We start from the raw sequence: 24,953 nt of genomic DNA on the forward strand, positions 1-24,953 counted from the left end.
TAATGCTTGGATCAGTTTGAAGAGAATTGACATCTTTATAGTATTACATCTCTAGTCTGGAATCATGATATACCCCTCCATTTATTAAGATCTCTTTTAATTTCTCTCAGTAATATTTTGTAAGTTTTAATATAGAGATCTTGCATATTTTTTGTTATATTTATTCCTAGGTATTCAGAATATTTTGGTGCTATTACAAATGGTCCATACATAATTTTATTTTCTATTTGTTGTTGGTATCTGGAAATACAAGTAATGGTTTATATTAATTATGGATTCAGAGCCTTTGCTAACTTCATATAATTTCAGTAGTTTGTAGATACTCTTGGGTTTTCTATATATATAAGGTCTACTGGAAAGTTCTGTCTGTTTTTGGAATAAAACAAAATACAAATTTTTCTTACCGTCAATAAACTTTATTAAATAATATATTTCCACACCAATCCTATCTTCCGAATATGGTCCAAAATGGTTTGCTGAGCTGAATTAAGCCTTTCTGCGATCTCCGATGTTGTCAGAAAAGGATCTTGCTCCAACATGGTCTTAACAACATCGTCATCGATCAAAGATGATCGCCCAGAACGTGGCTTATCAGAAAGGTCAAAATCACCTGTTTCGAATTTTTCGAACCATCATCTGCATGTCCTATCAGAAACTGTACCTTCACCAAACACTTTCAATAAATTTCTACATGCTTCTGTAGCATTTCTTCCTTGTTGAAATTCGTAAAAATTACAGTGGCGTAAATGAACTTTATCAGTAGCCATGGGTACACTATCGCTTCACGCATAAGACTAACGTGAATCAACTTTGTTTTAGTTAATTTGCAACGTCAGTATGTATACATTAGGTGATAAAAATAGAGAGGCACACATGTGCCAAATAAACATGTGCTTACGTGTCAAAACTTGTGATAGAAACGGACAGAACTTTCCGGTAGACCTTATATAATCATGTCATCCATGATTATTGACAATTATTTCTTCCTTCCCAATTCTTACGTTTTATATTTCCTTTCTTGCCACATTGCATCAACTAGTAGGACTTCTGAGATAATATTTGATCTTTAATCATACTTTATGGTGATAGTATAGTGGGCATTTTTGTCTAATTCTGTTATCTTAGGGAAGAAGGCTTTTAATAATTTACCATTAATTGACATTTACCCTAAGTTTTTTAGAAATTTGTGATCCAATTAAGTAAGTTTTCTTTTATTCCTTTTTGCTGTTTTGTTATTAACAGGTATTGAATTTTATCAAATGCTTTCCTGTCCATGTGAAGACAATAGATTTTTTCCTTTTTTTGTTAATGAGGTGCATTGTATTGATTGATCATTTTAATGATTATCAAATAATTAATAATTTGATATAAAATTACAGTAAAGTCGGAAGTTAATTACAACTAACCAAAAGAAGAAAAAAAATGGTAATCTTCATAAACTATAGGATTTTTAAAAAATTGTTGCTTTTTCAAAAATTGTACAGAAGTTTAATCCATTTGTAAATAGATTTTTTCCTGTGCTCGCTTCGGCAGCACATATACTAAATAGATTTTTTCCTAATAATAAATACTGAATCTTTTATAGTAGAATTCAATGAGAATGAAGATAGAGCATGAAGGAGAGGAAAGGAAAGCTTTAATGCGGATAAATAATGGTTCTATAATTGATGAGAGACCTTAGGCACACCCAGAAAACAGTCCCTGGGGAAAAGAAAGTGCCAGAACAGCCCCGGCAGAAAGGAGTTTTCACTTCCTTTTAAGTTGATGTCCATGTTTATAAGTGGGAGGAAACCGTGGGACAGGTTTACAAACACACACAGGTGAAGCATTTTTAGTTTAAATGTTTTTCTTATGCCATTATTAATATTAAATGCCTTTGTGAACGTACCACATAACAATTGAAAAAAGTGTTGCCTGACCAGGTGGTGGCACAGTGGATAGAGCATCTGACTGGGATGTGGAGGACCCAGGTTTGAGACTCCAAGGTCGTCAGCTTGAGCACAGGCTCATCTGGTTTGAGCAAAGCTCACCAGCTTGAGCCCAAGGTCACTGGCTCGAGCAAGGGGTTATTCAGTCTGCTGCAGCCCCACAGTCAAGGCACATATGAGAAAGCAATCAATGAACAACAAGGTGTCGCAACAAGAAACTGATGATTGATGCTTCTCATCTCTCTCTGTCCCTGTCTGTCCCTCTCTCTGACTCTCTCTCTGTCTCTGTAAAAAAAAAAAAAAAAAAAAAAATTGAAAAAAGTGTTCAAAGTGTTTAGGAGAGCAAAGTGAGTCTGGAATTTAAATGATTGAAAATATTATAGATAAAATTAAATACCATTTGCACTTTCATAGTCATCTATAAATATCTTTTAATCCAATTACTTTATATATGCTATTAGAGGAGTGCCTGGTTTTTGTTCATTAGAGTCTGTGGAAATCTTTTTTCCCCTCAATCCAGCTATCATCAGGTAATTGTAACTTCCTTTTTATTCTGCAGTGTATTTTGAGTACAAAGATGAGTCTGGATTTCCAAAGCCCCCATCCTACAATGTGGCTACAACACTGCCGACTTATGATGAAGCCGAGAGGACCAAGGCTGAAGCTACTATTCCTTTGGTTCCTGGAAGAGTAAGTCCATGGGAATCAAGTTACAGTATTTTCATTGTCCATTTTGATTTATGATTTTATTGATTAGGAAAAGTACAAATAATGTTTTAAAACAAGCACATTTTATTTACTCTCACTTTGGGAGAGTAAACTCTTACCTCTTTTTGAAAATGGTGAGGAAAAGGTACAAATGAACAGAAAATCACTAGTCAAGGCAGCTCCCTTTCCCTGTATCTTCATTGCTACCACTGCTTTGCCAGGTCTCCTGACATGGCTGACGTGTCTTAGAGCAGGAGCTGATTTAGGAAAACACTGACTTCGCCTTGATTCTGCACACGTAAATTTTTGGTGTTAGGTAGATAGCTGCTAGCAAGATTTATAGAGATAATAAATAACTAAGTGCAACTTTATGGAATTAAATTCAAAAAGATCCTAACTCATCTAAGATGACCCTTGTGCCAGTGCCAGTCCTGATTACTCCCTCTATGGGGGCGCAGTGATTTCAGATCCCGTCTGGTCTGGTGTTAATTCCTGGGAGTGTGGGGTGTGGTGAAAGCCAGCGGGAGATTTGGGGGCAGTTTTGTTTCTTGATGTCAGCCCTGTAAGTGATGTAGAGATGGTTTAAATATTCATCCAGGTTGAAGCTGGTACAGGTAGGGCCTTGGGCCAGATCTTGGGAGAATGGGGAGCAGGATCCAGTCCCCAGGAATGTGGGATGATCAGAGTGCCAGACTCTAGTGGCAGGAAACTAGACTGAAAGACAAGAAAGAGTGGCCCTGGCACAGGCTCCAGAAGTGCAGGCCTTAGGGTAGCGAACTGTGTACAGACCACACCTGTAGGGGTGGGTCTTCTAAACCACTGTGTGGCAGTCTAGGTTAGGCTGATTGTGCGCGGTGATTTGCATTCAGTTCTTGTAGGTGCAACGGAGCAACTAAGAACCCTTTTGGAGCTTCTTGTCTGAGGACAAAACAGTCTTGATGTAACTACCATGTATTGGAAATAAACGTGATTGGTTATACTTGGTGCTTTTATATAGTACCTTATATATTGTTTTCAGTCTTCACAGTAACCTCACAGGGTAGGGATTATATTGTTCCCCCTTTTTTTTTTTTTTTGTATTTTTCTGAAGCTGGAAATGGGGAGAGACAGACAGACTCCCGCATGCACCTGACTGGGATCCACCCGGCACGCCCACCAGGGGCAACGCTCTGCCCACCAGGGGGCGATGCTCTGCCCCTCCGGGGCGTCGCTCTGTTGCAACCAGAGCCACTCTAGCGCCTGGGGCAGAGGCCAAGGAGCCATCCCCAGCGCCCGGGCCATCTTTGCTCCAACGGAGCCTCGGCTGCGGGGGAGGGGAAGAGAGAGACAGAGAGGAAGGAGAGGGGGAGGGGTGGAGAAGCAAATGGGCGCTTCTCCTGTGTGCCCTGGCCTGGAATCGAACCCGGGACTTCTGCACTCCAGGCTGACGCTCTACAACTGAGCCAGCCGGCCAGGGCCCCTTTTTTTTTTTTAACGATGCAAAAACTGAGTCCCAGAGAGATTAAGTAGTTTGCCCAAAGCATGTAGCTAATGCGTAACATAGATGAGAGCCACACCCAGGCATTGTAGACTCCAAAGTCCTTGTGTGTACTCTGTAGATCTGTTGGAATATATGACAACTGTCCTATGGAAATAGACCAGGAGAACTCTTTTTTTTTTTTTTTTAATTTTATTTTATTTTTCTGAAGTTGGAAATGGGGAGGCAGTCAGACAGACTCCCACATGTGCCCAACCGGGATCCACCCGACATGCCCACCGGAGGGCGATGCTCTGCCCATCTGGGGCGTCGCTCTGTTGCAACCAGAGCCATTCTAGCGCCTGAGGCAGAGGCCACAGAGCCATCCTCAGCGGCCGGGCCAACTTTGCTCCCATGGAGTCTTGGCTGCGGGAGGGGAAGAGAGAGACAGAGAGGAAGGAGAGGGGGAGGGGTGGAGAAGCAAATGGGCTCTTCTCCTGTGTGCCCTGGCTGGGAATCGAACCTGGGACTCCTGCACGCCAGGCCGACACTCTACCACTGAGCCAACTGGCCAGGGCTACCCAGGAGAACTCTTTAGAATACTTTTATTTCTCAAGTGTATGTACAGGGGTGGGAAAAATTAGATTCACAGTTATACAACAAATAAAAAACTGTTATATGTACTCAAAATTGTAAGCCTACTTTTGCCCATACCTGTATTTAGGAACATCTTAAAGGGTTATGTTATTTAGCAAACCTATATGGAGCACTTTTTTTTTTTTTTTTTTTCATTTTTCTGAAGCTGGAAACAGGGAGAGACAGTCAGACAGACTCCCGCATGCGCCCGACCGGGATCCACCCGGCACGCCCACCAGGGGCGACGCTCTGCCCACCAGGGGGCGATGCTCTGCCCATCCTGGGCGTCGCCATGTTGCGACCAGAGCCACTCTAGCGCCTGGGGCAGAGGCCACAGAGCCATCCCCAGCGCCCGGGCCATCTTTGCTCCAATGGAGCCTTGGCTGCAGGAGGGGATGAGAGAAACAGAGAGGGAAAGCGCGGCGGAGGGGTGGAGAAGCAAATGGGCGCTTCTCCTGTGTGCCCTGGCCAGAAATCGAACCCGGGTCCTCCGCACGCTAGGCCGACGCTCTACCGCTGAGCCAACCGGCCAGGGCCTGGAGCACTTTTTATACAGTGTACAGGCTATGTATGATATTTTGTAGTGAGTAGATAGAAAGGTCATATAAGGCAGGGGTCTCAAACTCGGCCCGCCGAACAATTTTGTGCGGCCCGCAGACTAATCCACGGGCTTACTTAATTTTATCCAAAATATTTTGAACTTCGTGGATTAGTCTTTGGGCCGCACAAAATTGTTCAGCGGGCCGCGAGTTTGAGACTCCTGATATAAGGCAATGTTCCTGCCACACAAGAGCTTAGATCCAGCTGAGGAAAAGGCCCACAAACACCCATATCTAAGCAGCAGTGAGGGAGTGGTGAGCAGTAGGAACTGTGACTTTATTGTGTGATTGTAGGGAAGATGGAATTTAAAATATGCCCTGAGTTCTAATGAGTCAGAACATTCCAGAGGGCAAAGCCCAGAAAGCAGGTGTAAATTCAGCCAAGTATAGGGCAGGGTCTGTGGAAGTCGTAACTGGTTTTGCTTGAGCCAAGAGTTTGTGAACAGACCTGCAGGTGGTAGAATCTCCAGAATGCTAAGCCGAGGTATTTAAACTTATGTGTAGATCACACAGAATCCTTCCAAGTTTTTGAGCAGTGTTATGATAACTATGTTGTTCAAGAAACATTAACCTGGCAACAGTTGGTAGGAGGTATTTGCAGTATTACAGATGCTTCTCAACTTGGGTATAGTTACGTCTCAGTAAACCCATTGAAGGTTGAACATATTAAAAATATTGTAAGTTGAAAATATATTTAATACACTTAATCTACAAACATCATAGCTGAGCCTAGCCAGTTTCTATTAAGGCACATCACTTTTACACTACCGTAGAGTTGAAAATTGAAAGCCAAGCCATCATAAGTTGGGAACCATCTATATTAGTAATAACTTCTATGTGTTTTTATAGTATATCTTTGAGTGTTTATGCAAAAAACAGTTTCCAATTTGTAAAAACCTTATTTTTCTGGCTAATATAAAGTCAGACTACTAGGTATTTAGTGTTTTAAAAAATACAAAACACATAAGTGTAAATAATTTTAAACAATAAAGGAAACATGTTAAGTTAGAAGTGGAACCTGCCACTGACCCTTAGCTTTTCTCTAGTTCCCACTCCCCAAGGGAAGCAGTCATCAACTTGCGGATTTCCAACCCCCTTTTTCTGTGTAGGACAAGTTTTGAGAAACCCTCTTTGGATTGGATACAAGTCTACCACTTTTACGTTTTTGTTTTTGTTTTTTTTTTGTATTTTTCTGAAGCTAGAAACGGGGAGAGACAGTCAGACAGACTCCCGCATGCGCCCGACCGGGATCCACCCGGCACACCCACCAGGGGGTGATCGCTCAGCCCACCAGGGGGCGATGCTCTGCCCCTCCGGCGCGTCGCTTTGTTGCGACCAGAGCCACTCTGGCGCCTGGGGCAGAGGCCAAGGAGCCATCCCCAGCGCCGGGCCATCTTTGCTCCAATGGAGCCTCGGCTGTGGGAGGGGAAGAGAGAGACAGAGAGGAAGGAGAGGGGGAGGGGTGGAGAAGCAGATGGGTGCTTCTCCTGTGTGCACTGGCCGGGAATCGAACCGGGACATCTGCACACCAGGCCGACGCTCTACCACTGAGCCAACTGGCCAGGGCCCACTTTTACTTTTAAGAGTATATTTATTTATTTCTTAATATCTCAACACATACCTATGTCAGTTGCAAAGGTAGGCTACAAAATAATACATTAGTTTAGTGTTGATCAAGATTCTTTTCCTTGTAGACCTGCAACAATGTTTTCAAGTTAGGATGGAAGAGATCTTATCTGTCAATAAAAGTGAGAGTGAGGTGGTTTCAGACCTGTAACCAATATAAACAAGTGAGTAAGGAGCTGAGCAGTGGACAGTCCTATGGACTGTACATGTATGATCATGCTGTCCTTTTTCCCCTCTACATCAGTCTCATAAAACACTTGAGCTATTCAATTGTATTCCCTTAATAGGCCCTGGATTACTATGATTCTGGGCCCTAAGCAGGGCCTGGATTACTGACGTTCTAGAATTGAAGCCAAATGTATAATTTTTTCCCTTTTTTTAAGGTTATATATAAAAAAGGAAGTTTGTGAATTAAAAAGAATTTTTTAAAGCATTGTTGAAGAACTTGGGTTATAACAGGAAAATGTTTTTTATTTGGAAAACGAGATAGAAGAATTTGGTTTTTTCCCTCTAATATTTTAGGCCAAATTTTAGGTCTTTTTAAAAAATTTATTTTTTATTGAGGTAACATCAAGTTTATAACATTATATAAGTTATAGGTGCAAAATGAAAATTTAAAAACATACTGAGTGTTAATGCTCCTAGCTTTGAATTGAGACAAAGCAGTAAATTTTCTCCTTGCTACTACTTTAGTGATTCTCTCTTTTCCCGGATGTTTCCCCTTTGGCTAGAGATAACTCACTGTGAATTGACCTTATTCTTTTTCTTTTCCTGTAGGATGAGGATTTTGTGGGTCGGGACGATTTTGATGATGCTGACCAGCTGAGGATAGGAAATGATGGGATTTTCATGTTAACCTTTTTCAGTAAGTACATACACACAGCAGAGCCACTGCCCATAGTCCAGAGTGCTTTGGATTATGAGAGAATCTGACTGAATGGAAATAACGAGTTGAACTAATATTTTAATACATTATATTTATTTGGTGCCTTTAATGGAAATGTCAGTGCTTAATACAATTTTATCTTAATATTCTTTCTCTTCATCTTCCACTTCTATAACTATCTATGGAAAATACTAGAATAAATAAAAGCAGTTATGGGGATGGTGAATTTTTGCATGAGCTTAGCCTCATCTCAGGTCTGCAGGGCCCCTTACTTAGCCTTGCTCCTGCTCATACCTGTTGTATAAAACAGGAATTAAGTGCTTTTGTCTGATGAATTTTGTTTTGTAAGCCTCTAACAGATCAAAGTTGGCATGATATTTCCCCTTGTTATTTTGCATTTATCTTTCCATGTGCCTCACATAAAAGTGAGAAACTTTATTTTTTTTATTTGTTATATTAAAAATTCATGAAGGAGGCCTGACCTGTGGTGGTGCAGTGGATAAAGTGTCGACCTGGAACACTGAGGTCGCTGGTTCAAAACCCTGGGCTTGCCCGGTCAAGGCACGTATGGGAGTTGATACTTGCTGCTCCTCCCCCCTTCTCTCTCTGTCTCTGTTTCTCTCTCCGTCTCTCTTCTCTAAAATGAATAAATAAATAAAAATAATTCAAAAAAATAAATAAGAAAAATTAAAAAAAAGATGAGAAAAAAATTTTAAAAAAAATACATGAAGGAGGCCGGTTGGCTCAGTGGTAGAGCATCAGCCTGGCGTGCGGAAGTCCCAGGTTTGATTCCCAGCCAGGGCACACAGGAGAGCGCCCATCTGCTTCTCCACCCCTCCCCCTCTCCTTCCTCTCTGTCTCTCTCTTCCCCTCCCACAGCGAGGCTCCATTGGAGCAAAGATGGCCCGGGCGCTGGGGATTGCTCCTTGGCCTCTGCCCCAAGCGCTAGAGTGGCTCTGGTCGCAATAGAGCGACGCCCTGGAGGGGCAGAGCATCGCCCCCTGGTGGGCAGAGCGTCGCCCCCTGGTGGGCGTGCCGGGTGGATCCTGGTCGGGCGCATGCAGGAGTCTGTCTGACTGTCTCTCCCCGTTTCTAGCTTCAGAAAAATACAAAAAAAAAAAACCCGAAAAAAAAAAATACATGAAGGAAATGCAATACGGGAATGTTATATAAATCAAATTTTATAGAAGCAGGAGGATGAATGACTCGAATCAGATTATTTGGGATCACTAATTTAATGTTTAAGGCATTTATTTTATAAGGTCTACCAGAAAGTTCTGTCCGTTTTTATCACAACAAGTTTCAACACGTAAGCATGTTTATTTGGCACATGTGTCCCTCTCTATTTTTATTACTTAATGTATACATACTGACGTAGCAAATTAACTAAAACAAAGTCGATTCACGTTAGTCTTCTGTGTGAAGCAATAGTGTACCCATGGCTACTGATAAAGTTCATTTACACCACTGTAATTTTTATGAGTTCCAACAAGGAAGAAATGCTACAGAAGCATGTCTGTGGCATCCACCATATTTCCCGGACTTAGCACCCTCCGACTATCACTTGTTTTTGTCCTTACAAAATTTTTTGAAGGGCAAAAAATTCAAAAATGAAGATGTCAAACAAGCACTGGTTCAATTTTTTGCATCAAAAGATAAAACATTTTTCAAAAATGGGATATACAAATTGCCCTCACACTAGCAAGAAATCGTTAATAATAATGGCAATTGCCTGACCTGTGGTGGCGCAGTGGATAAAGTGTCGACCTGGAAATGCTGAGGTCGCCGGTTCGAAACCCTGGGCTTGCCTGGTCAAGGCACATATGGGAGTTGATGCTTCCAGCTCCTCCCCCCTTCTCTCTCTCTGTCTCTCTCTCCTCTCTCTCCCTCTCTCCCTCTCTAAAATGAATAAATAAAAAAAAAATTTAAAAAAATAATGGCAATTATATTATTTAATAAAGTTTATTGACGGCAAGAAAAATTTGTATTTTGTTTTATTCCAAAAATGGACAGTACTTTCCGGTAGACCTTATATTTACTGAAGTACAATAGAGTAAGGTCATAGTATACAGTTTGGTCAATGTTAAGGCATTTTGAAAGTGAATAGCACCCTGGCTGGGTAGCTCAGTTGGCTACAGCATCATCCTGATACACCAATGTTGTGGGTTCAATCCCCAGTCAGGGTCATACAAGAATCAACCAATGAGCCTGACCAGGTGGTGGCGCAGTAGATAGAGAACCGGCCTGGGATGCTGACAACCCAGGTTCAAAACCCCGAGGTCACTGGCTTGAGCATGGGTTCATCGGCTTGATCTTCGGGGTCACAGCCTTGAGCACAGGATCATAGACATGACCCCATGTTTGCTGGCTTGAAGCCCAAGATCACTGGCTTGAGCAAGGGGTCACTGGTTCAGTTGGAGCCCTGCCCCCACCCCACCCCTCACACCCCACCCCTTGGTCAAGGCACATATGAGAAAGCAGTCAGTGCCACAGTTAAGGTGCCACAACTTTATTTATTTTTGCAGGGACAGAGAGAGTCAGAGAGAGGGATAGATAGGGACAGACAAACAGGAACGCAGAGAGATGAGAAGCATCAATTATCAGTTTTTCATTGCGACACCTTAGTTGTTTATTGATTGCTTTCTCATATGTGCCCTGACCGCAGGCCTTCAGCAGACCGAGTAACCCCTTGCTCGAGCCAGCGACCTTGGGTCCAAGCTGGTGAGCTTTTTGCTCAAGCCAGATGAGCCCACACTCAAGCTGGCGACCTCGGGGTCTTGAACCTGGGTGTTCTACATCCCAGTCCGACGTTCTATCCACTGTGCCACTTTTAATTTGATGCTTCTCATCTTTCTCCCTTTCTGTTTGCCTCTGTCTGTCCCTCTTTCTCTCTCTTTCTCGCTTAAAAAACAAAAAGAATAAGAATCAACCAATTAATACATAAATAAGTGGAACAACAAAATCAATGTTTTTCTTTCCCTTCTCTGTCTCTAAAATCAATGAATAAAAATTAAAAAAATAAAAAGTGAACAGCAGCAGACATATGGTATATCAACTGATACTCAAAGAGGTTGTTTTCTTGTTTGCTTTAGGGAAGTGTGGGGTAAGGTTGTGGAGGGCTGGTTGACTGTCTTTCCCCCTGAGAAAGTCATTAAGCAGAAGCAGGTCAGAGGGGCACTCTTGCTCCTTGGGTAATAGGACACGTCTGATATCTTTTTTACCCCTCTGCTTTTACAGTGGCATTCCTCTTTAACTGGATTGGGTTTTTCCTGTCTTTTTGCCTGACCACTTCAGCAGCAGGAAGGTATGGGGCCATTTCAGGATTTGGTCTCTCTCTAATTAAGTGGATCCTGATTGTCAGGGTAAGTTGTACACCAGAAAAGATAGACTTTGTAGAGAAACAATAAGTAGAATAACTGAATATCTGATTTTTTTTATTTGCTTTTTCTGCATTATTTCAAATGAATTTTGGTTTTTCTTTGTTCTGGTTTAATAAAGTTGAAACTAATTCAGTTGCAATTGGTTCATGCATACAAGTTTTGTAGTCAAATCTAGTGAATTAATTAGGGGTCCAAGGCATCTATTGTATAGGTTTTCCACCACCTACTTTCTGTTTTTAATGTTTATAATATTTGTTCTGAAATTACTATTTTTATAATAAAAGGAAGCTATCACCTTTTTGGTGTCTTGTCAAAGCTGGCATTTCTCTCATTACTTCTACTGAAGTTTTAGTGCAGGGGTCCCCAAACTTTTTACACAGGGGGCCAGTTCACTGTCCCTCAGACTATTGGAGGGCCGGACTATAAAAAAAACTATGAACAAATTCCTATGCACACTGCACATATCTTATTTTAAAGTAAAAAAACAAAACGGGAACAAATACAATATTTAAAATAAAGAACAAGTAAATTTAAATCAACAAACTGACCAATATTTCAATGGGAACTATGCTCTTCTCACTGACCACCAATGAAAGAGGTACCCTTCCAGAAGTGCGGCGGGGGCCGGATAAATGGCCTAAGGGGGCCACATGTGGCCCGCGGGCCGTAGTTTGGGGACCCCTGTTTTAGTGTATCTTTCTTTTCCCCCCTTTCCTTTTTTCCTCCCTGATTCCTTCCTCTCTTCTTTGCTGTCTTCCTTACTCTTGTCCAGGATTGGCTATCGGAAGCATCATTGGTTATGCCAAAATGTTTGAAGAGTCAGGACTGTTCAACAAGTGGTACTCTATTAGGGGGTCTTATCTATAAAGTAAATTAGAGGGATCTTCAATGATTTGGAAGTTAGCAGTTAGAATTACATGAAATATTTCTGGCCAGATAGCTCAGTTGTTTAAAGCATCGTCCAGATGCTCAAAGGTTGCTGGTTCAATCTCCAGTCATGGCACATACAGGAACAAATTGATGTTTCTGTCTCTCTTCCTTCCTCCCTCTAAAATCATTCAATAAATTAAAGTGTGTGTGTGTGCGTGTGTGTATCTCTTTAAAAGTAATTGCATAAAGTTATAAAAGATCTAGTCTCTTAAAGTATCCTCTGATTTCAAACAAATTTATTGTTATTGACAACTTTATAGATAAAACCAGTGTATTCATAAATTGGCATTATTAACTAATTAATGGGTGTTATATGGCCACTGGAATTTTTCAAACTTGTTTATTCTAAAAAAGTTAATATTTTTTAGGATTCTGAGTTCCTTTGAGAATCTGTTAAAAGTTAGGGCTTGCCTGACCAGGCGGTGGCACAGTGGATAGAGTATCGGATTGGGATGCCGAGGACCCAGGTTCGAGACCCCGAGGCTGTCAGCTTGAGCACAGGCTCATCTGGTTTGAGCAAAAGCTCACCAGCTTGGACCCAAAGTCGCTGGCTCAAGCAAGGGGTTACTCGGTCTGCTGAAGGCCCGCGGTCAAGGCACATATGAGAAAGCAATCAGTGAACAACTAAGGTGTCGCAATGTGCAATGAAAAACTGATGATTGATGCTTCTCATCTCTCCATTCCTGTCTGTCTGTCCCTGTCTCTGTCTCTGTAAATAATAATAATAATAATAATAATAATAATAATAAAAGGGGCTTTTCCCCCAGACAGTTAATATATACTCATCTAAAATGTGGGCTTTAGGTTAAAAACCCAAGCCCTAAAGAGGTTTTTTATTCTTTAAATCTTAATTGTTTTATTAAGAAATAAAATAATATATTTTAATGCTCAAACTCTGTAAATCCTGAACACCAAAATCCCCAATAGAAAACAGACATAAAATTAGTCACCAGTCTTTTTTTTTTTTTTACTAAATTTTTAACTAAATTGACTGAATTTTAAAACTGAATTTAATGATTCCATTTGTGTCAGTGAGGACGGCTTTGACTGCAGGTAACAGAAAACTTAGTTCAAAATGGGTTGGAAACAATGGAAAGAATTTATTACCTATGAAAACAAAGCCAATCCGTGTTTTATTGGCATCGGGGCAGCTGGTGTTTCTGTTGAGCATGTTGGGATAGCTGCTCCTCCCTGAAGGCTCAGGCATGGCATCAGAGACAGCAGTGCTCAACAGAAGAAAGGAAGGAGACAGTTGCTTCTTTTCCTTTTCTCTTGAAGAGCAAGGAAACCTTGTCAGGAGCCTTTGGTTCCTACTGACCAGAATAGCATCCTGTGCCATTCATTCTCGGCAAAGAATTGAGATGATCATGATGTACATGAGAAGGCTTTTGGGGTCAAGGCATGGCCAGAGGAGTAGGAGTAAAATCAGGGCTCATTAGAAAGGAAGCCAGATAGTTTGTTTTGGCATTGGGGTGAGCCAAGTGAAAGTGTCATTAAACCATTGTTAGAAGGATCAGTATTATGTGGGAAAAGATTGAAAAATGAAACAACATTCTCCCTCTGGGGAGCATGCCCACGCCTTCCCCCCCCCCCCAGGTACATACCGTTACCCTTCTCTTCCCTGAGCTCCAGGGGCCCCTTCTTTTGCCCCTGTAACCTGTTTCCTAAACCCATTCTTCTACCACTCACTTCTTCTACCTCTGTGGCTTTATTTAATTTTTCTTTATAGTTTGAATAAGTAAATAAATAACCAACCAAACTGAATTGAGCACTTTCAAAACAAGGAGTCTAAAGCTGAAAGCTATCATATTTCAAGATTGCTTTTCCAAGAAAGTAAATATATTTGTTTATCATAAGCTTTTCAAACCAGCAATATGTAAAATACTTACATTTATTTTTAAGAGCTAGATAACAGCATTCGTGTATAAAATAAAGTCTTATGTTTTGTGTGCCATGGGTTAAAATGTGAACTTGTATCTGCTAAGCTGCTATGAAATGTTTTGCTTTTTTTTTTCTCCAGTTTTCCACTTATTTCCCTGGATATTTTGATGGTCAGTATTGGCTCTGGTGGGTGTTCCTGGTTTTAGGTAAGTGTTTTTAACATAGACAGAGGAGAGAAAAGATTGTTAAATTTCAGAAATAAGGTTACTTCTAGTAAACCCTCATCTTGCTTACTATACAGTAATATATTAGTCAGCCGTAATAAGTATCATTTTAAAAATATCTCTTAAAGAGTAGGCTGTTGTCATCATCATAATAGCATGCACTTAATAACATGTCTCTTAGTGGTTGTAGGCTTTCCCTAACCCAGTGGTTGGCAAACTATGGCTTGCGAGCCACATGTGGCTCTTTGGCCCCTAGAGTGTGGCTCTTCCACAAAATACCATGTGCTGGCAAACACCAGCTTAGGAGTACCCTAATTAAGTTAATAACAATGTATCTACCTATATAGTTTAAGTTTAAAAAATTTGGCTCTCAATAGAAATTTCAATGGTTGTACTGTTGATATTTGGCTCTGTTGACTAATGAGTTTGCTGACCACTGCCCTAACCTATTCATATTCATTTCTAAGGTTCCCTATGTGACTGGTGGTACTCTGATAAGATGACTTTATAGCCTGTGGAGTTTTTCTCCTTGTGAATTATTGCCCTGAAGGGTTCACAGACTTAACCCTCAATTGCTTATAAGCATATTATAACCAATTGAACTACACGAGTATAAATGTTGAATCTGTCAGTAGAAAACAAACTATATAGCTCTGCTAGGCATAACTTCTAGAAGAACCTAGTTTATCATTAGTGAGAATAAGAATTACTTTGTGATAGGCAGAAGGCTTCTTTTTTTTTCTTTGATACCAGGCACTTCAGGTTTTTGGTCTTAAGATCTTTTTACTCTAAATATTTATTTTTAAATCTTTTTTCCCCCCAAGATATTTTAAAGCAAAGAAATGTACATTGAGGGTGAATACTGTTGGCTTCTTTATTCTTTGTAGAGAAAATATTTTTGATAACAGACCACCTTCATTTATTTTTATTTTTATTTTTTTACAGAAACAGAGAGTCAGAGAGAGGGATAGATAAGGACAGACAGACAGGAACGGAGAGAGATGAGAAGCATCAATCATTGGTTTTTTGTTGCGACACCCTAGTTGTTCATTGCTTTCTCATATGTGCCTTGACCGTGGGGCTACAGCAGACCGAGTAACCCCTTGCTCGAGCCAGCGACCTTGGGTCCAAGCTGGTGAGCTTTGCTCAAACCAGATGAGCCCGCGCTCAAGTTGGAAACCTCGGGGTCTTGAACCTGGGTCCTCTACATCCCAGTCTGACACTCTATCCACTGTGCCACCGCCTGGTCAGGCCCACCTTCATTTTTATAAAACAGTAGCAGGGCCAGCTTGTAGCTAATAAAGATGGTATAATTGCCTTGTTATGCTTTTATGCTTCTGTGACGTCACTTTCTCCTATTTCCTGTTTTGGGCTATTTGTTGCTCCTTAATTAAGATCCCTGATGGCAGGGCTGCTGATGGATCTGACTAGCACAGTATAGCACTGTATCCAACACGTGCTTCATACACTCAGGACCTGCCTCCTTGGCCTAGGGTGACAGCCATGCCTTGCTGACCCTAAATTTAATTTAGAAAATACAAGTCAGCCTGATCTATGCTGCGCAATGGATAAAGCATTGACCTGGAACGCTGAGGTCACCAGTTCAAATCCCTGGGCTTGCCCAGTCAGGGTACATACAGGAAGCAACTACTATGAGTAGATACTGCCCTCTTTCCTCCCTTCTTTTTTTCTCCCCCCCCCTTCAAAAATCAATACATAATAAAAAAAAATTTTAAAAGAGGAAAAGAAAATACAAGTCGTCTGTCATGCCATCTCTCACCTCCCCAGTAGCATCATTGAATTCCAAGGAAAGAGAAATAGCAGCCCCCCCGCCATGATTATTGAGAAGCTTAATAATAAAAACGACCTACAGGAGAGTAACTTAGAAGGAATAGTTCCTTGGCTTGCCTATTCTCTAGAAAACCACTGCTCTTAACTGTATCTTTAAGAGAAGGGCTGACTCCCTGTTCTCCCTTAAGCCAAAGTCTAAGCAAATCCTGAATGAACTAGAGAAGAGCCATTAGTGTATTTTCAAGTTGATTGTTGACAACACAGATAATTTAAAGAAATTTAATGGACTGATTTCCTTCTTACATTAAAGTTTCATGGGAGATAAATTGATAATATTTTATAATTGATCATTCTTGCCATCTTACTGCTTACTAGTAAGCAAAAAATGGTGAGACTTGAGATGTGTACTTAATGCATTTGGACCCAATGTTTGCGTCATTTTTGGAACTTCTCTTGTGGAGAGAACCAAGTTTTTGGTTTTTCCTATAAGGACCAGGTCTACACAGAATTCTTAAGGGGTATTTTTCTGAATTGAGAAGCAGGGAGGCAGAGAGACAGACTCCTGCATGAGCCTGACTGGGATCCACCCAGCATGCTCACTAGGGGGCGATGCTCTGCTCATCTGGAGCACTGCTCCATCGCAACCAGAACCATTCTAGCGCCTGAGGCGGAGGCCATGGAACCATCCTCAGTGCCTGGGCCAACTTTGCTCCAATGGAGCCTTGGCTTGCGGGAGGGGAAGACAGAGACAGAGAGGAAGGAGAGAAAGAAGGGTGGAGAAGCAGATGGGCGCTTCTCCTGTGTGCCCTGGCTGGGAATCAAACCCAGGACATCCACATGCCAGGCCGATGCTCTACCACTGAGCCAACTGGCCATGGCCAGAAACTTTTTAAATTGGTTGCCACCATTTAAAAATCAAAGAGTTTTTACATAAAACATCTGATTTTTTTTTTTTACTTAAAAAAAATTGGAATATCTAGCAAAACTGGCCTAATTCCCACAGGGTACCCACTCTTTCAGGAGCTCAATTGTAGCTGTCCCCTCTATGGGTTGGTGCTCTTCAGTTCACAAGGATCCCCAGCCAGCATTTGAGGGGAAGCACTGCTCTGTAGTGTTGTTTTTTGCACCAAACAGAATGGTGTTCACTGAGCTCAGTGTCAAACATCAGTTTTATCTGAGTACAAAGTGTTTTCTACCACTGAGTATATTTTAAAATGTATCCAAAAGAAGTAGTTGCCTAGAGCTGGGGAGAGGGAAGGGAGCAGGCAAATAGGGTGTGACTGCTAATGGTACAGATATTTTAGGAGTGATAAAAAACTTTCTAAATTTATATTATGCATCCCAAAGCGCAGAGGTTGCCATTTCAATCCCGAGTCAAGCACATACAGGAGCAGATAAATATTCCTCTCTCCCTCTTTCCCTTTCTTCCTCTCTCCCTTCCTTCTTTCTAAAATCAATACAAGAAACATTTTAAAATTGTATTATGGCCCTGGCCGGTTGGCTCAGCGGTAGAGCGTCGGCCTAGCGTGCGGAGGACCCGGGTTCGATTCCCGGCCAGGGCACACAGGAGAAGCGCCCATTTGCTTCTCCACCCCTCCGCCGCGCTTTCCTCTCTGTCTCTCTCTTCCCCTCCCGCAGCCAAGGCTCCATTGGAGCAAAGATGGCCCGGGCGCTGGGGATGGCTCTGTGGCCTCTGCCTCAGGCGCTAGAGTGGCTCTGGTCGCAATATGGTGACGCCCAGGATGGGCAGAGCATCGCCCCCTGGTGGGCAGAGCGTGGCCCCTGGTGGGTGTGCCGGGTGGATCCCGGTCGGGCACATGCGAGAGTCTGACTGTCTCTCCCTGTTTCCAGCTTCAGGAAAATGGAAAGAAAAAAAAAAAAGAAATAAAATTGTATTATGATTTTGGTTTTACAACTCCGTAACTATACTAAAAGTCAGTGAATTATACACCTTAAATGGGGGAACTTTTTTTTTAAGTGAGAAGAGGGGAGACAGTGGGACAGAATCCCACATGAATCCCAACCAGTATCCACCCTAGTTTATGGCCAATGCTCCAATCAGCCGAGCTATTTTTAGTGCCTGGGGTTGATCTTTGAACCAGTTGAGCCACTGCCTGTGAGAGGGGAAGAGAGAGAAAAGGGAGAGAAGGAGGGGGAGAGAAAGCAGAAGGTCGCATTTCTTGTGTGTCCTGACTGGGAATCGAACCCAGAAGGTTCATACATCGGGCTGATGCTCTAGCCACTGAGCCCCTGGCCAGTGCCAATGGGGGAACTTTATGGTATGTAAACTGTATCTCCATAAAGGTGTTTAAAAATGTGTCTAAGACTCAGGCCATCTCTGAAGTAGAAGGCCTGGAGTGTCTGAGCTACCATTGGAGGGCACCTTGCCTTCCAACTGACCCTGCCGAGAGGTGCAAACGTCTGTGAGAGTGTAGATTCTGGTGTAGCTATACAAAATCAGTCATAATCTTTTACCTGCCTGGTAACTAAATGGCACTATTTATACGTATTTTCCAAGAATAAAGAAATAGCCCTGGTTATATAGCTTAGTTGGTTAGTGTTGTCCCAACATTTATTCAGAGGTTGTGGGTTCAGTTCCTGTTCAGGGTACATACAAGAACAGATTGATGTTTCTTGTCTGTCTCTCTCTCTCCCTCTCTCTCTAAAATCAATCAAAATTAAAAATAGTAAAGAATACTATAAGGATTGCTGTAATAGGTAAGGGGATCCTGACACCTAGTGGTCAACGTTATGTACTGTTGACAGGGAAAAGAAGTCCCATGACAAGAAAAGATGAAACTTGTTTTTTGCTTGAGAAAATCAACTTATAACCTCTCATAATTTAGAGTTAATTACCATAAAATGCTTTTTTGGAACTCAGACGGTAGGTTTTGGTAATGCTTCTCATTGAGGTTTTCAAATGTAAATGTCAGTGTTTTCTCACTGAGAAGTGGAAAATTTGTTGTAGAAATCCTTTAGAAACTTTGGAGAAAATTGCTTGTGTTTTGATAGCATTTAGCAGAAACATGATGAAATAGTGCTATCAAGAGGGACATTTCTGAGAAAGGGATTTAATCTGGAAATTATAAATTTATTGATTTTTCTTTTTTATTAGGCTTTCTTCTGTTCCTCAGAGGATTTATCAATTATGCGAAGGTTCGGAAGATGCCAGAAACTTTCTCAAATCTCCCCAGGACCAGAGTTCTCTTTATTTATTGAAGGTATTAAAGGACTCATAAAGAGTCATTAAGAATACCATTATATTTATGATTTTTTTTTTTTAAAGAAAAGTTGTTTTGTTGCGTGTTTAAGTGTGTGGCATGTCCTGAATTTTAATTAGTTGACAAAGTCTGGACACAAGTGGAACATTGACACCACTAGCTTGTGATGGGTCTTTCTTTGTTTCTAGGACATTTTAACTTAAAAGGCTTATCAGATGTTCTGTGTAGTTCTGTGCAGTTATCATTGTCATCTTTTCCCCTTTCTCTCTGTCTTATATTTTATAGTCACTGTGAGACTTAGGTTTAATTCTTACCCACCAAAGATTCATATGTTAATTCCTTGGGGCACTGAAACTGCCTACAGATTTGAGTTTTCTCTAATCCAAAATCTACTGAGGGGATAGATTTTTTTTTTTTTTTAATAATATTTTCTCTAGGTCTAGTCAGAGGTAGCTTTGAATTTCTAACTGGATGGAACTCAGCCCTCCGCTGTCTCTCCATTCTTCTTTGGGAGACACTCTGGTCTGTGTCAGGGACTGTGCACCTTCTGCCCTCCAGCACATAACACCTGACTAGGCGCACAGAAAGACCGCACTCTCCATTTCCCTGAATTGTTAAGGATTTTGTTTAGGGTTTTATACATTTGTTGATGATGTTTTGCTTTGATTTTCTGAAATCTCGGAAAAGTTTTATGGGAGTATTCTAAGTGTCAAATAAAGCATCTTTAGGGTTATGCCTTGAAATTGACAGTGCTTGGTAACAGTGCTGGTGGGGCTATGAGGGAGGTTCTAAGCCTGCTGTCCCTGTATTTTGGAGTCAGAGGTGTTACATGCCTTAGGAGTTCTCAGAAACTCAGAGGACTGAACATCCCACAGTGGAAGGCAGAGCAGGATTTCTTTGCTTTTCCATCTCCCTTTGCTGTTCTAGTTGATTTGAAATCATTTCTGACCTGCCCACAGGATTCAGGCTCTAAATTAAGGGTTTGGGGACTTAGGGCAGCATTTAGAATTCTAATGACTTCCTTTCTAATTTTTAGTGTCCCCAGAGGGCATAAGCCATAATATCCCCTGAGACTGAATTTCTTTTGTCCATTGACAGGGATAAGAACAATCGGCCCAGATTGAAATATAGAATTTTTTTTTCTAGTTCAGAAGATATTTAGTTTAATTAAGTTTAAAGATGTGTTAGAAAACCATCATGTAAAGAATAAGATTTTATTTTCTTTCATTGAGACTTCTTTCTTTAATGGAGTTGTCACTAGGTAAAAGCTAGCTGGAGGCTTGCTTTTTGCCAGAAAGACACAGGTAGGGAATTTTAAAAATAATTTTGCTATACAAAAATAGTAACTTAATTTCCATGCTGTACTAAGGTCTAGCATTTTACTGGAAAAAATGTATAAGAATATTGACTTTTCTGTTCAGTCTACCCAAAAGAATACGTAGGTACCTACGTACACACACACACACACACACACACACACACACACACACGCATGCACACACCTTGAAATGCCCCCAGGCCAAAGTAGATGTTACAGGAACTGAACCCTGAAGCTTAAGTGCTACTGTCTTAGGGGCAGCTCTCAGGGTCCCTTTTGAAGCCCATTTAAGGTTAAAAAAGGAAATCTGGTTTCCTGCCCGCAAGGAGAAGTGTGACTGAGGAAGCAGAAAAAACTAAATGTTCCTTCTGTGTTGTAAACAAAGAAACAGATACCTCACAGAAACATCTTCATCTGAAGTGCTAAAAAATATAAGGTTTTCATATTTTCTCATTTCCCAGCTGACTGGAAGGTAAATTTTTATGGATTATCACTTCCTCTGGTGCTGCCAGCTAATTGAGGGCTATTTAAGTAGCTGTTAGATGGTAACAGTTAACTGATATCTAAGCGCTATTCTGAAAGCACTTGTACATATAAAGCATAATAGGTTTTACATTCTGTTATTTTAACAACATCTGAGATAGGAAGAAAGAATTTGTCAGCTCTGGCATTAATGAGATAATAGGGCCCTTTGTAATTAGATAGTGATTGCTGTGACCTGCTAGGCATCACATATTTTAACTTTTTCCATATGATGATTTAACTTTTTCCAAATGCTTTCATTTCTCCTTTCTTTAACATTCCCATCCTCCTCAATACCTCTCTTACTAAAGAAAACTCACCTCAAGTTAAAGTTTGATACATTGGACTGTGTTATAAAGTAGTAAGAGTGGGAGTGTTTCCAGTTCAATTTTTGCTTTAAAAAACTCAATGTCCAAAAAAAAAAAAAAAAAAAGCCTCAGTGTCCAAGAAGAAATGGTTGTCTTCCTCTTAAAATTAAATAATCCATAGGCTGTTCAATTCTTTTTGTTTTTGAAGCATTATCTATAGTTTGATAATGATGTCCTCCAGTTCCTGTTCCACCGTTGTTTCCGTAAGGGCAGTGAGTCAGGTTGATCTGAACAGGCCTCCAGGTCTCAGAGAGCAGTGAGTTCCTATTTAAGCAGTCTGTCTCATTTGGAGTTTGGGGGTTAAGATCACCTATAGTAACCCCTCTAGGTCCTCTTAGTGGGTTTTTAATGTTTGTTGTGTGACTCTGGCATTGAGGGAGTTATTAAAGCCAGTTAACTTGTGGAAGCAGCAGGAACTAAGGAGAGGGGCCAGGTAGTCACCTGTACTGTATTGCATGTTCTTGCACACTCTAGTGTTTTGGCCTAATAATTATTAATTAGTTTTTTTATCTATTTATGGAAACTGATAAAACTGAAGTTACTTAGGTTGGTATTGAGTCTAGGCTTAATTGAAAAACCCTCTTTGGGCATCAGTTTACCAGTTTTCTTTTTGCTTCTGCATGGCTCTTGGAATTCTTTCAATTCTTGTGTCTTTGTGCTTGTACGTTTTGAGGTCTCCCAATCCAAATAAAAGTTGCACTCATGCTAGTGTCATTGGTTTACTTCAAATCAAAACACCAATTGAATTTGGAGTTTGGGAAAATATTAACATCTTAAATAGAATATGTTGATTTCCTCCAGTGTTGTAGCTTCTGTGCATTTTGTCAGCCTTTTAAAGATTTACACAGAAAAGAAATAAAAGGGCTGCTTGTGGCTTTTACAGTAATTTGGAAATATGAAAAATTAAGCTAAGGGTCTGCCTCTATATGAGCCCCTCCAACTCTTATTTGGTGTGGAGTAGCACAAAGTACTTTCTCAATAAATATTTGTTAAGTAGTTAATTTAACTTTTTAGTATTTCTTTTAGTATTACTACAAGGAGTTACTTGTACTTTTCCCCATTATTTCCACACGAAGCAATTTATTATGCTAATACAGAAATGCCTCCATACCTTAAAAAAATGTATGGACATCATTTTTGAGAGCTTTTATTATTTCAGTCATGTACATTCTGTTTTAAAAAGTAGTCTGGGAGGCTCTGGCCAGTTGGCTCACCGGTAGAGCGTTGGCTCAGCATGTGGAAGTCCCAGGTTCGATTCCCGGCTAGGGTGCACAGGAGAAGCGCTCATCTGCTTCTCCACCCTTCTCCCTCTCCTCTCTCTCCGTCTCTCTCTTCCCCTCCCCCAGCCAAGGCTCCATTGGAGCAAAGTTGGTCTGGGCGCTGAGGATGTCTCTATGGCCTCCCCCTCAGGTGTTAGAATGGCTCTGGTTGCAGTGGAGCAATGCCCCAGATGGGCCAAGCATCGCCCCCTAGTGGGCATGCTGGGTGGATCCCAGTCAGGCGCATGCGGGTGTCTTTCTGTGCCCCCCCACTTCTCTCTCTTTCTCTCTCTCTCTCTCTCTCTCTCTCTCTCTCTCTATCCTCCTGCAGCCATGGCTCGCTTAGAGGGAGTTGGCCCTGGGCACTGAGGATGGCTTCATGGCCTTCTCTTCAGGCACTAAGAAGAGCTTGGTTACTGAGCAATGGAGCAAAGCCCCAGATGGCCAGAGCATAGCCCCCTTGTGGGCTTCCTGGGTGGATTCTAGTTGGGGCACATGTGGGAGTCTGTCTCTGCCTCCCCTTCTCTCACTGAATAAAAAAAAAGAGAGATACATGTGTAGAAATACATGGGCATTTTTTCTGATTGATTCTTTTAAAAGTACTTATGATACCTGTGAGTTTATAAGTTGGTTTTTAACTTTGCCATGCTCTGAGACAACATGACATCATTAGCCTCCCTCTTGGAAATCTTCCTTGTGTGATATTGGCAGAATTGACAGGGTAAACAGTAGTTTTAGGTGTATTAGGAAAATGACCTGTGGATCCTACTGTTTCTTTGTCCCCAAGTTTCCATCATTGCTGTTGAGGTTAAGTGTGCAATGAAGGAATTGCTACTTGCATTTCATTCTTTTGTTAGGAAGTTTGGAGAGCAAGACCTCTGACTTCATGGGTTTTAAAGAAAGCATTTAAGTTCTTTCTAGTTCTAAAATCCTTGATAACTTGAAGAACTGAAAATGTAATGGTTACTGAATGCTCTGATGTTAGTGTGTAGTAATCTTAAAGGTATGTTAAATGTGCTTGTGTCTCTAAACATCCTGCCTTCTTTTGTGACCACATCCTTCTCTCAGCCAAAATAATAAGCTAACTAGAGTTTCAATATTCAATATCCTTCTCTGGCAGATGTTTTCTGGCAAAGGCCTTCCTGCGTTTATGAATTCTCTCTCAAGAAGCAAGAGAACACCTGCAGGAAGTGAATCAAGATGCAGAACACAGAAGAATAATCACCTGCTTTAAAAAAAAAAGTACTGTTGAAAAAGTTAATTTCTCTCTATTTGTTCTAGGTGTAAAATTTTAATAGTTAATGCAGAATTCTGTAATCATGGAATCATTAGTGGTTAATGTTTGCAAAAGCTCTCGCAATCAAGTCTGTGATGTATTAATAACGCCTTATCTATTGTTTGTAGTTATTTTAAATAGCATGAGCCTTGTCCCTGTAGTCAGTAGGGGGCAGTCTTATTTTATTCATCCTCCATCTCAAAATGACTTTGGAATTAAATATTTTAGAGTAAGATATGTGTAATGCTGGCCATTTTAAAGGGGTTTTCTCAAAAGCTAAACCTTTCGTTATGACTGCATTTCTGCACATAATTCATATTCGCTGTTAAAATTAATCTAGAAATTTGTTCAGTTGTACTGTGAACACCTGGAATCAAAACCATAGTGCAAAATACACTTAAGGTATGGTCAAGAATATGTTCTTAATTGGTAAATAGTAAGCATTAATTTTTTTATAGTCTGTATTCTAAATTTTGCAGTACCTATTGCTCTTTGTTGTGTACTTAAGGGATTGTAAATGTGTTGTCACTGTATAAAATAGGAAGGACAGGGACAAATACAGCTCAATTACTAAAATGCAATTTTTGACACTTCCTGTATGATTACTGAGTCCCTATCCCTTTTTTCTTTATCTCCTGATGATTAGGCCAAGGGCTGGGAGTAGGGGAGGGGATTAGCTACTAGGAGCAAGCAAAGAAAGAATTAGCTTGGAACTTTGAGATGATCCCTTACTATATGTACTACTTGCTTTTACAATGTGTTAGCAGAAACTGATGCATTATAAATGTAGAATGATGTGCTTTCTGCCAAGTGGTTATTCACCTTGGTTTGCTATGTTAAAACTGTAAATACAACAAAACATTAATAAATGTCTCTTGTGTAGCAATTTCTGCTGTACATTAGTGTTTAATTTCTTGGTTTGCATTTGTTGATTGCTAAGGCAG

At 40.8% G+C, this 24,953-nt stretch overlaps 1 protein-coding gene across 2 annotated transcripts in view; it reads left to right on the plus strand.

Moving 5' to 3' along the window:
* Positions 1-24,895, plus strand: part of NDFIP1 (Nedd4 family interacting protein 1) — a 126,502-nt gene extending 101,607 nt beyond the window's left edge. For both annotated transcript variants that reach the window (XM_066272818.1, XM_066272819.1), the window contains 6 exons: positions 2,488-2,618; positions 7,731-7,818; positions 11,077-11,201; positions 14,170-14,236; positions 19,161-19,266; positions 23,854-24,895. In XM_066272818.1, coding sequence (XP_066128915.1) covers positions 2,488-2,618; positions 7,731-7,818; positions 11,077-11,201; positions 14,170-14,236; positions 19,161-19,264 — 515 coding nt within the window. In that variant the 3' untranslated portion in view covers positions 19,265-19,266; positions 23,854-24,895. The remainder of the gene's footprint in view (positions 1-2,487; positions 2,619-7,730; positions 7,819-11,076; positions 11,202-14,169; positions 14,237-19,160; positions 19,267-23,853) is intronic.
* Positions 24,896-24,953: the final 58 nt, after the last annotated feature.

The sequence above is a fragment of the Saccopteryx bilineata genome, chromosome 4, assembly GCF_036850765.1.
Source record: "Saccopteryx bilineata isolate mSacBil1 chromosome 4, mSacBil1_pri_phased_curated, whole genome shotgun sequence".
Classification (NCBI taxonomy): Eukaryota; Metazoa; Chordata; class Mammalia; order Chiroptera; family Emballonuridae; genus Saccopteryx; species Saccopteryx bilineata.